The sequence below is a fragment of the Capricornis sumatraensis genome, chromosome 21 (genome assembly GCF_032405125.1).
Source record: "Capricornis sumatraensis isolate serow.1 chromosome 21, serow.2, whole genome shotgun sequence".
In the NCBI taxonomy this organism is placed as follows: Eukaryota; Metazoa; Chordata; class Mammalia; order Artiodactyla; family Bovidae; genus Capricornis; species Capricornis sumatraensis.
In genome coordinates this window covers 63,066,044-63,078,582 of record NC_091089.1, presented here as the reverse complement: position 1 = coordinate 63,078,582, position 12,539 = coordinate 63,066,044, and the positions used below count along the sequence as shown (strand labels likewise).

The 12,539-nt window shown below is 40.3% G+C and overlaps 1 protein-coding gene across 1 annotated transcript in view; it reads left to right on the top strand.

Moving 5' to 3' along the window:
* Positions 1-12,539, top strand: part of PIGN (phosphatidylinositol glycan anchor biosynthesis class N) — a 102,472-nt gene that overhangs the window by 42,732 nt on the left and 47,201 nt on the right. The window contains exons 15-21 of the mRNA XM_068993565.1: positions 1,006-1,145; positions 3,243-3,342; positions 3,447-3,539; positions 5,129-5,220; positions 6,500-6,608; positions 9,010-9,118; positions 11,472-11,574. Coding sequence (XP_068849666.1) covers positions 1,006-1,145; positions 3,243-3,342; positions 3,447-3,539; positions 5,129-5,220; positions 6,500-6,608; positions 9,010-9,118; positions 11,472-11,574 — 746 coding nt within the window. The remainder of the gene's footprint in view (positions 1-1,005; positions 1,146-3,242; positions 3,343-3,446; positions 3,540-5,128; positions 5,221-6,499; positions 6,609-9,009; positions 9,119-11,471; positions 11,575-12,539) is intronic.

The window sequence follows — 12,539 nt, the reverse complement described above, 5'->3', positions numbered from 1 at the left end:
TTTATAGATGGGATGAAATTAAGTCTCAGAATCTTAGTTTCTTTTGTTGTTTTTTTCCTCCAGCTCATGGTCATACAGTGAGCCATGGACAGAAGCAGGGTTTGAATCCTGATCTGTGTAGCTCCAAGCTCTTGACCACAGCCCTGCTCTAGCTTATCCTTGCTTCCTTGCTCCCTTTCTGGTGACATTTTAGAGCAGAAGGGAGGAATTATAAAGGGGAGAAAAACACTTGCTCTTCCTCCCTAACCTCACCTGCTCCAGAAGATAATTCGTGATTCTCCCCTTATTCAGCTTGGGCAGCAAGGCAAGGGGAAACAGAAAGAGCAAACGAGGAGCAGAGGCAAGAGGGCGCCGGCGGGCCGGGCAGTCCTGTTCCTTCCCCCGCGCTGTTCTTAGCGCGGCTTCCGTCAGCGCGTCTTGTCCTCATCGCTGGCCTTCCTGCCCCGACGTGGGCCTCCTTGCTCCCGGCCCAGAGCGCCCGCAGGCTCCCCATCCACGCGCCGCCCCTGAGCGGCTCCCCTCCTGCTTGGCGGGCGGCGGGAGCGGAGATGCGCCCGAGCGATCCTCCTGTGGTTAACTGGTGGGAGGGTGGCGTGCGCGGCCGGTCAAGGTGAAGCTGGAACAGATAGAGGCGTTGTTCCCGATGGAGATGAAGTCCCACGTTTACTGTAGATCCAGTGGGCGTTTGTGCGCTAGGCAGTGAGCTCAGTCAACATCTATAAAATTGTTACTAAGGAGAGCTATGCTCAGAGGTCCAGACACGTCATTTGACAGCAAACTGTAGCGACGTAGTCTTAAATGGAGACATGCCTACCGGCTGCAGCCCCAGGCTTCCTGCTCTTATCCAGGGACAAGTTTCTTTTAAAACGCATTTCTTAGATCGATCGTCTAGTTGTGGAATCACTGAAAGAAAGTAATGTGTTTCCTTTACTTCAAAAATGTCTTTTAAGAATCTATCAGTGAGCATGAGTTTGGAGTGTTTTCAATGTTCTCTTTGACTTTCAGAACCCAAGCCGTCTCCTGCCATGTACTTTTGTAGCCATTGGCCTTTTTGTCGCGTTTTTACTGCTGATTCAAGCCTGTCCCTGGACTTACTACGTCTATTGTTTGTTGCCGTTGCCAATATGGTACGCGGTTCTCAGAGAGTGAGTAACATGTCTCATGGTCTTGTTTTTCACTTCACTGACAGTTAAATCTGTAATTATAAGGCATTAAGTTAGCATAAGTAGATTTCTGTAGCGTGTCATGAAAGAGACTCACAGTACTGTCGAATCTCCCAACCCTCTGATTTCACGGATAATAGCATAAATGGTGCATATAACCATCCTCTTTTTTTCCTTGGCTGCCCCTCACAGCTTGCAGGGTCTTCGTTTCTATGTCAGGACTGGCTTACATTTTGAAATCTCATCGTCCCAGTTTCCAGTGTATCTTTATCTTTCACGAGGCAGTTTGCATGCTACTGTTCCATACATTTTTGGCCTCCTTTCCCAGCTATCATGTAAACCTAGATGAATGAAAGTTTGTAATTAAACTCAATCTAGTAATGTGTACCTGCGAGGATTAGGGGAGATTATTTCCATATGCTGTGGTTCCATCTTTAAGAACTTCCTCACAGGTTGAACTTGAAATGAACTCTTATCATCATAGAAAACATGAAGGCTGAGCTCTCATGCTCTTAAAACAAAATTGCTGTTAACACTGGGCTGGTTCATGTTCACAGGCAGTGAGGATCGTGGTGGGGACTGTGTTAATCTCTGCATCTGCACCGGTCGTCTGGAATGTAAACTTAATCTTGGGCACCCTTTGGGCAAGCCAGACCCTGGAGTGGCGGTGCAGAATAAGGGTGCTGTCGGGGTTGGCAAGCATGCTCGAAAGGACCCAGTGTATGTTTCTATTCTGATTTTTGCTAACTCCAGCTTTGATCCCCTCTTCTTAATATCAAAATAAAAATTAATATTAAAATATTTTAAATGTTAACTCTTTCAAATACAAGGTAAAAAGACACTGACAAAAGAACAGACTGTTACTTTTCCATTTGAAAGGAATATAGTTGCTGGATACACATATTTAAATCAGAATTTTTTCTAATGTCATTTTTCTGATTTAAAGCTTCTTAGAATGAGAAGTTTTACCTAAATTCTCTCCTAAATTATTAAGCACATGCATGCTTAAATTTTAAGGGACACTGCGATTTTGAAAATATGTTGTTTTCTGTATTTATCTTTTTGATAGATTAGATAAAGAAAATAAAACATGAAATTTCACTTTTCTTCTAGAAAAAAACTCAGTGACTTTATTGAATCATCACTGCTGAGAACAAAAGAAACATTCTCCTTTTGACTGGTGTTAGCTTTTCTTCCCTGCATGGTACTTTAATTGTTTTGATGACAATGTGTAACCGTTGTTTTTAATTAGAAAAAGGTTATAAACCAAATCATACTGACAGTTTATAATTTCCTACTTAAGAATGCACTACAAATGCTAAAGAAATTTTTCTTGTGATAAAATGTAAAACGTACTCAAGTATGTAATGCATTTTAAATGGTTGTGAAGTCACATTTAATTATAATTAGTGTACGATTAGTGACATCTTAAATTTAGTTTGGAAAAGGTTATTTCGCCCAATGAAAAAGTGCAATTAAGATTTTCTCTACCTAGATTAAGTTGAAGACAGTTGAGATTTCAATATAAAATTAATTTTAGTGAATTTTTAAAATGTTCTCAGTTTTTATTCATTTGGGTTCATTTATTTTATTTCTGATGTTGTATCTGTAATTGCATGTGCCCATGTTTAAACTCTAGAGAAGGAAATGGCAACCCACTCCAGTATTCCTGCCTGGGAAATCATGGACAGGGGAGCCTGACAGGCTACAGTCCATGGGGTCGCAGAAAGTTGGACACAACTTAGCGACTAAACAACAAAATGTTTAAACTCAGATCAAGTAAGACTCATTTATTGTCATTAATGTTTATAAAAAACCAAGCAAACTATTGTGATCCTTATCAAGTTAATTCAGAAGTTACATTTTTCCTAATATATTTCCAGATTTCAAAAAAGATGTAGGTAAGTTAAGGCATTGAAACAAATCTGTTAGAAATTATCTTAGTTTTTGAAAGATCTATGAATCAAAAATTTCCTGATTTCTGTGCACAAGATTTTAATGTTTTGCCATATGAGAACTAACTTTTTATACTCAACATAGGTTATAAATAATCTTTTTATAAATAATCCTGTTACACAGAATCCCAGTTATTCAAGGCTTTGTCGCCTTACTGTTGACCTTCCGTCCACGATGCTTCCTTGGATACCTCTTGCTCTTTATCCTGGGAGTTGAAGTATTGGTAAGTGATTTGCCTCTTACCCGGTTTCGGGTCTCTTTCACACACGTGCGTATCGCGTTCGCAGTGACCTCCTTTCCCCTGTCTTCTCTGCATTGCATTCTCAGGTGCTCAGTTTTTTCTACCGCTACATGCTCACAGCTGGACTCGTTGCATTCGCCGCATGGCCGTTGATCACTCCGCTGTGGACTCGAGCAAAGGTATAAGTACTACTCACTTCAACTCTGGGCAGATTCATAGTGACTTTTTCGGATATGTGTTTTAACTCTGGGAATTGTCCTTTTTTTAAGAGACGCATAGAATGTGTCCTTACATAAAGATCCTGATCCTTTTGACAGGAGGACTGAGGTTGACTTAAAGGTGTCAGTGATTCGTGTAGATTTTCATATCAAAGTGAACTCCTCTTCTGGTGATTGAAATACTCAAGAAGTGCAGCTGATACATCCTTCTCTGAAAGGGTTCCTAGGTTCCTTTAGCCTCAAATGTCTATGCCACCGAGGAGCTGCCTAGAGCAGAGCACTGGCAGGAGGGGCCACGTTCTGGGCTCAGATCCGAGGGGTCACCTCCCCTGGTCCAGGGCCCCATCGTGCTTTCTCTGGAGAAGTATGTGTTCATGATAGGTGATTTTAAAATGGAATTACTCCTGACTTTTGTTTTCTGTTGTTGTTTGTTTTGTGTATGTTTTGCAGAGCTTAGTTTTTATGCGTTACATGTATCCCTGAAGACAAATTAGAATACACAAATAAGCAAAGATTTAGGGGAAAAAACACCCACAGTCCCATCACCCAGACATTGCATGTTGTTAACCCTTCTGGATTTTTTTCCTATACATTCATTCTTAAAGAAGAAGAAAGGAATCATCCTATACTTCATATTTCACAACTTTTTTTTTTTTTTACTGAATTATTATTGTAATTACTCCTGATTTTCTGCCTTTAACTACATAGGTAATTACAATGTGCTACCAAAAATATTCTCATGTTTCCACTTTGATGCTTTTTGGTGGAGGTAGCACGAGGATAGACATTTCTTCTTTCTGTTCTATGAGAACCTACAAGATGTTCCAGTTAGTGGAATTATTGATAATTTTTTTGTCTTAACCTAACTACAAAAATGGTTTTACTTTTATCCCTCCTGGGCGCAATCATTCAATAGTAGGCCAGCTCTCTCAAAGCCGTCACCAGCGTATGTTGGGCCATAAATTAAATGAGGCTTCCTAGTTGGTAGCGAATCCGTCCGCCAGTGCAGGGGCCCCAGGAGATGTGAGTTTGATCCCTGGGTCGGGAAGATCCCCTGGAGGAGGAAAGGGCAACCCACTCCAGTATTCTTTGTTGGGATAGTCCCATGGATGGAGGAGCCTGGCGGGCTATAGTATGGGGTCCCAAAGAGTCAGACACGACTGAGCGTGCACAAAGAACTGAATGAAGGGCTTGCTTTGAAAGAGTTCAAGTCCAGGTTTAAGTCCTGGCTCTTTGATTTACCAGTCATAGCTCTGGTGCTACACGCTTCGACGTCTCTGAGCTCAGTACCATAATCTGAAATGCTGTGAATAATATAGCCTACCTCTTGAGATTATTGTGAGAATTAAAGGAGATAATACCTAAATCATACTCAACAGAGTGCCTCCAACGTAACAGATCCTTCACAGATGGCAGCTGCATTACTTTCAGAGTAAACAAATGTAAGGCTTTGAATTTTCCTTTTAGCTTCACAGCCACGTAGTCTGTGAAACGGTGACGACGGCTGTTTGTACCGCAGTGTCTAAAGGCGGCTTTTCTCTCTGTTTTAGTGCCTCTCGCTGAGTTGGATTCTCTTCTGTTTGCTGCTGGCCGTGTTCCCGCTTTTGCCTGTCGTAGGACGAGAGCCAGATATCTTCCTAGTGTATGGACACTACTTTAACTTACTTTCTTTTGAATACAGTTGTTTTTCTCAATCAACACTATATGAACCACATCTTGGCCATGAGTTTAAAATCATGTGAACAACCTGGAAGTTAAAATATTAATATTAAACCATGAGTCATCGTTTTGGCCTGGCTCTGAGAGGCATTGAAACTCCCTGAAGATGCTTCTGAGACTTCATAAAAAATGAAATTGTGCCAGTGGTAACTTAAATTTCCAACAATTTAAAAAATGTCTGGAAGCTCTTGTATTTTGGGGGAATCAGTGCATGATTTGACATGAAAAGCATGTTCGGTTGCTGAAATTAACAGGTCCAAGAAGCTGCTGATGACTAATATCATCTCTGTCTTCGCCTTTGAGCAAGTCCACACTTATAATGTCGTAGAAAGACGAAATTCTCTTCTACTTTGAACATAAAGATATCCACTGGGGAGGGGGGAATCTCTGTGCACCTTGACAGCTTTAATCACATATGCTGTTAGAAAATTCTTTATGCCTTACTTGAATTCTCCTTGCTGCCCTTATGCTTATTTCCCCTTGATGTAACCCAACAAATCTGTAAAATAACTGGTTTCCTGTGTTTTTAATTTTAAATTATTATCATATTATCTATTGGCTGTGTGTGTATGTGCTTGGGAAGCTAAATGATCATTATTTCATTTAACCTTTTACTCTCTTATTTTCTAATCATGTAATCATCTTCATTACTTTCTTTTGGACTCTGTGTAAGGAAATTTTTTAGCAGTCTAACTCAGTCTTTAATAGATGAGGGTATTCTTTTTAACTGAAACCACAACATTTTAAAAGTATATGTTAATTTTAAAGTATGTGTTATCTATAAATTAATACATTTATTCTCATTTCTGTGAGAATAATAATTATGGACTAGATTAGAAATTATTCTGTGAAGTCAATTTATTTGCAGAGCTCAAACAATAGTATTGAATTCTAGGACTATTCTCTGTTAGCCATACCTTACTGGTCACTAAGTGGAAGCACTTGGCAGTTGCTTTGAACTGTAAACAGCATGTGCAGAGACAAACTCCGACATTCTGCTGCGCTTGTTACTCCCATTGCTCTGATGCTCTTGAGTCTGTGAAGACCCTCCCCTCCTTTCACTAGCCTCTCCCTGTCTGTCCTGTTCAAGCACTGTCGACACAGTTGAACAGGACTTAGGCTAAGAGGAAATGAAACTATATAGACAGTCTCCATATAGATTTGCCACTCACCTATTCTGTTGTGAATTGTGTTTTAAACAGAGTAGGTGCAGGCTTGCTGGTTCTTCTGCTATCCCTGTTTGTTGTAACATCTGTCATAAAAAGAAACGATAGTTTTATAAATGAAGAGCTGGTGTTACATCTATTACAGGTGGGTTACAGATTTTCAATAGTATACTATATATGTGATATGCTAAAATGGACCTTATGGTTGTATTTAATTATTTCATTCTTAAGATGCCATCATGCTTTTATTACTCAATAAAAAGAGCTGAGAAGAGAGTTTTCTGATTAAGATATTAAATGGAAATACATTCTCTAGAAGGAATAAAGGAAATACATTCTCTAAAATAGCTACAAGGTCAACAGGAGCCGCCCCCTGCCCCTACCCCAAGGGCAGAGATTAAGGAGGTATAAGTCTACTTTGGCCACCTGATGTGAAAAGCTGACTCACTGGAAAAGACCCTGGTGCTGGGAAAGATTGAGGGCTGAAGGAGAAGGGGATGACAGAGGATGAGATGGTTGGATGGCATCACCGACTCAATGGACATGGGTTTGGTTAAACTCTGGAAGTTGGTGATGGACAGGGAGGCCTGGTGTGCTGCGGTCCATGGGGTTGCAAAGAGTTGGACACGACTGAGCAACTGAACTGAACTGAAGAGGTATTGATCAAGAGGTTGAACTGAAAAGGGCTTCTTCTGGTCTGAGATTCTGTGTTGTCCTCTTTGGGGTCAGGAAAGAATAAGTTCTTTGAAGTGAAAGCACCTGCTGAGTATGTTTATGTGAAGATTAGCCACATTAAGACTGCAGGTGACATGCTAGGAGAAAATGAACTTCGCCTTGGTTGGTGGCTTTGGAGTGGTGAAAAGAACTTTGAACTTGATGTTTCCAAATTGAGTTAATTCCCAGCTACTCTTTGTACTATCTGTGTGATTTTCAATAAGAAAGCTTCAGTCTGTTTATTTTTAATCAGTAGAGACAATATTCAGTAGGGTGGTAAGAGGTTATATGATGTCATATTCTGTAAAATGATAGCTTTACTGTAGATAAGAGTGGAAGTCACTTTTTTTCCTTTTAAATGATAAAAAAATAAGCCACATCTAGAACATTGATTAAAAAGAAAACATATCTGAGTCTTCTCAAAAAATTTACTCAGAGTCAAGCTGGGATAATAGTAGTTCCAAGAACACTCAAAACTTAGAGTATACAGCACATGAAAGATGTTAACTCATTCTTGGAGAACAACAGAGAACATATGAAAAAGAGAAATATTTTCATTAAAGATCCTATCAAGCCATTGAAACATATCTGTTCATTTTATTTGGTCACTGATTGGCTTTACACTAACCCATAGTAGCTTTGACAAAATTCACCTGTAATAATGAGTATTTTGACAAAGGTGAGTGTTCATGCATCTCACTGTTAGGAACAAATACCATGTTAAAATTCTTATGGACTTTGTTAGAAATGCTCCTAAATATAAGGAAAATCTGATTTTTAAAAAAATTCCCTCTTACATTAACCTTACTAATTTGCACTCACTCCTCTATTGTGTACTATATATATATATATATGTCTGATTTGAAGATTTGTGTCTTTTCACATTTTAACGTATCTGAAATGAGAATGTGGCTTACAATTGAAAGGATCCTAGGGTTGTGTCCTAGACATATTGACAGCATTCCTCCTGAATTCGCTGAAAACAGGAGTAGATTAAATGTGTCTCTAGGATTTGGTGATCAGGTTGCTGATCTGAACTTTAAGAGAGTTTCTTGATTCACAACCATAGTTTAGCTCATTTCTTAAACTGGCTGTTAACCCACTAATTCAGGGGTCAGCGCACATATTTCTGAAGAGCTAGATTGTACATATTTCTGAAGAGCTAGATTGTACATATTTTAGGCTTGTGGGCCATATGGAGCCTGTTGTCAGTTTTCAGCTCTACCGTTGTAGGGCAAAGGGAGCTATCAACAATAGGTAAATGAATGGGAGTGACTATTCAACAGTGAAGAAAACAGTATTTCAATAAAGCAGCATTTCTAAAAGCAAGCACCAGCCCACAAGCCATAGTTTACCAGCTCCGCCAGTTTATGTGTGCTCTCTGAAGAATTCTACACTCCTTGTATTCTCAGCACCAGCGACCCCTCAGGCCACAGCCACGGACTGAGTGTGTGAACAGACCTGCCGTGAGTGAGGCCAGAGGGGGGAGACATTCAGGCATGCGCACCAGGCTGTGTGCACCCACCCTCTGCATGCCATGGCTTAGGGGACCTTCAGGACTGAGAACATCTTCCTGAGCAGGCACAGCGTGGTGACGCGCGCCACAGTACTCTTGAAAGTGTAGAACGCCTCGTTTGTGCTTGTAGAGGAAGGCCCTTCACTCAGTACAGGAATTCCGACTCTTGGTCTTGGCCACAGGAAGGTGAGCGGGTCTAATTTCAGTAGCGTTTTGGCCAGATCCCAGCTGTTGAAGCGGTTTTCTAAGTATCTTTCTGATATATACCTGGTCACTCACCACCATCTCTTCTCACGTCTTCTGGGTTTGTTTTCAGATGCTGAGCATCGTGCTCTCCATGTGCATTGTATATGGGACCCATAAGAGTCTACTCAAGAAACAAGGACTGCCGCTTCTCAATCAGATTGTTAGCTGGACAATATTAGGTAAGAGGGCAGTCAAGTCGAATGAGATGACTTCCCATCAGGGTACATCTTAAAATTATCCATTTACATCTGTATTATTGTTACTGAAACAAGTTTGTTGTGAGAAAATAATAACAAGTACCTATTATTTCTGTCTCTTGCTAGAATTTGATAAAGAAAATTAGAACTCTTGTGAGCATTCATGTGTTAATAAGAATTCCTGAGAGAACATTTATGACTTGATAATAAGGCTGCATATTTATTCACACCTAATAAAAAGTGATTCCAGGAGGGAAGAAGGTTTTGTGAAGAGATTCCTATGCTGAGGTTTCACGTCAGTTCATAAATTCTCAGTTCTTACACAGGGAACAGGGACTAGGAAGCAGTTTGATTTTATCTGTGTTCCCCTTGCTGAAAATAACAGTGCTCAGTCATCTCCCAACACATCACACATTTATAAGCCAGTTGTGTGTTTCAAAGCGTTCTCCTCTGTAGTTCTCTGTAGAATGTGCTTGAGGAGCAAACATGCCATTTAAAGGCAGCCTTTGCCTTCCAGCTGGAAGGCAGAAGCAAACTGAAAGTCCAGATTTTTCATGAAAAAAAAAGGAGAAGACGACAGTTTGTAATGCCTATGGATGATGTGATGTGCAGTTTAACCTTTATTTGTTTAAAAACGCTTTTTGTTCATCATTTTAATAAAAAAGATCATTGGGTGGAACTTTGCCTTACAAAGAGCATTAAGGGATAGGAGTGTTTTACCTTGGATTACCCTTAAACTCCAAGCAGATGTGTAAAAGTGTAACAGGAAACTGACATGTATCTCTCAAAGTTTTGATTTGCACCTTTTCCAAACACCATGGCCATTGTGTAAGTGGAACTGGACAAGAAGTATCTCTTGTAAATGTAACTCTGTTTTCACTGTATGAGCTTTATTTCATTATGGGCTTTATGTAGACCGTTCCTTTTAAATTATCTTGATTACTAGAGTTACTATTTAAATTTATTGTGCATGACAATAGAGAGACTTCTCTTTCATTTTTTTAAAAAATGTGTTCAGATCGTACCATATTCTGGTGCTATTCTGTTCCCTGAGAAAAATAAAAGATTGCTTAAATGGATTAACAGACTTGCCCCATGGTTAAACAGTTATAAGCCTTTCATCCAGGATGCCCTCCCGAGGGATCTGTCTTCATTCTCTGAAACATTTAATTCTAAAGGTCGCACTAATGGTAAAGAATCTGCCTGCCATTGCAGGAGCTGTAAGAGAGGCAGGTTTGATCCCTGGGGCGGGAAGATCCCCTGGAAGAGGGCCTGGAAACCCACTTCAGTATTCTTGCCTGGAGAATTGAGTGGACAGAGGAGCCTGGTGTGTTATAGCCCTTAGGGTTGCAGAGAGTCGATGCAATTTAGCAGAGCGTGGCACATATTGCCGTCTTAACCAGGAGGGTTAGGAAATCGTGCACATTTTCTTTCCAGAATAAAGATTGGGAAGTTTATGCTTAGTTGTGCTCAGCTGCTCAGTCGTGTCCGACTCTGCTACCCCATGGACTGTAGCCTGGCAGAATCCATGGGATTCTCCAAGCAAGAATTCTGGAGTGAGTTCCCATGCCCTCCTCCAGGAGATCTTCCTAACCCGAGGATCGAACCCAGGTCTCCCACATTGCAGGCGGATGCTTTACCGTCTGACCCACAGGGAAGCCCAAGAGTACTGGAGTGGGTAGCCCATCCCTTCTTCAGGGGATCTTCCTGACCCAGAAGTCAAGCCAGTGTCTCCTGCCCCGCAGGTGGATTCTTTACTAGCTGAGCCGTAGCTGCCCCTGCCCCGGCTCGTGTGCTCCCCCAGTGACGTGACTTGCTTCCTGACCTGAGAGGGAAGAGGACCTCCCTTGCTCGGACCACTCCTGTCACGGCCTCTTGTGTGGCGGGCTCCTCCTCCTGACTCCTTTTCTAACTGGCATGCTATAACTCTTCAGTGCAATACTTTCAGGGGAACTTGGAGAAGCGCAGGGGGGCCGGGTTTAGGGAAAATCAACTTCTATCTTTGAATTAAATGTCTAATTAAGAGAAAAGTTGCTGAATCTTGAGTAATATTTTTTATTTTTATTATTTACATTATTCTCTTAGGAGTTATTACAGTGAGCAAGAGCGAGGATATACACTGAAAAAATCTGAACTAAAATACGGTTAAAGTGAGGGAATGTCATTAAACGTATGGAGTTTTAAGTGTCTTACAAAAATGAGTAGGGCAAATGTAGTTTCCTTTTAAATGTCACACAAGCAATAAATGCTGTAAGTGATAACAGCTTATTCGGTGCTTTAGACTCTGCACTCTGTGTCCCTCGTCCTGACTCCACCCCAACCTGTCTCATTGCAGCCTCCTCCTTCGTCACGCCTCTCCTGAGCCCTCCCGTCCTCTTCGATCGATTGTTCAGCATTCTTCTTTCCTCGATGTCGACCTACCTACTTCTAAGTACAGGGTATAAAGTGTTTTAAGATTTTAATTTTTAGTAGCAAGTTTTAAATGATTTACTGACCGTTCTCTAAGTATTTGACCTCTGGAAAGGAAAAACATGTGAATCCTGAGGAACACATTGCAAGCATTTTTACTCTGGAAGAACTGTCTGTGCCTCTATCTGTTCTCTGCAGTTTTCTGTGTCGTGCTGTTTTCAGAGTATTACCTGTTGTCTTGTGTTTCTGTTTATTTCCTGAAGTTGCTAAAATGTTGCTTACATACAGTGTTAGAAAGTTCTGATAGATTGTAGAGGAATTTTAAATCTCAATGACTTATAAAAATTTAAGTTTTTGTTGCTTTCCTTTCATGCACTGTAAATTATGTTTTGATTTGTTCATTCTTTTTTAAATACATTTTCTTCTATATTTACCCTTAAATATGTCATAGTCCAAATATTCCTTTTGATTTGGAAACCTTTTAAAATATTTTCTTAAAAGTTAGAGAATACATTTTCATTGAAGATTGAAGTTTTCTTATAAAACCAAAAAAGAACAGCTTGATTTGGGTTAGTCTGAAGCATTCTCTAGAAATCAGTGAGAACAATGATTTTCTCCGTGTCTGCTTTGAAGAAAAGAGTTCTTCATTTGCTTTCAAATTTTATTTCATCTTCACTTAAATCCTTATGGGTGCAAAAAATATGCACATTACTCAGTTTCAAAATTCAGTCCAAATATAGGATCTTGGTCTCAATTAGAATAAACCTAGGGATTCACCATTATGCTATCAACAGATTATCATCTATCGATAATTTATATAGGATTTTGTAAAGCCATTATGTGTCCAAGACTTGGGTTCATTTTGTGGGAAGCCTAATATCTCCTGTTTCAGGATTAGAAGGGTGTCCTCAACATCTTTTCCTAGTAGACCCTAACGTCCTAAGTGATCTGGAACCCAGGAGTTCTTGTAACCTCCTTCTCTTAACAAGGTTCC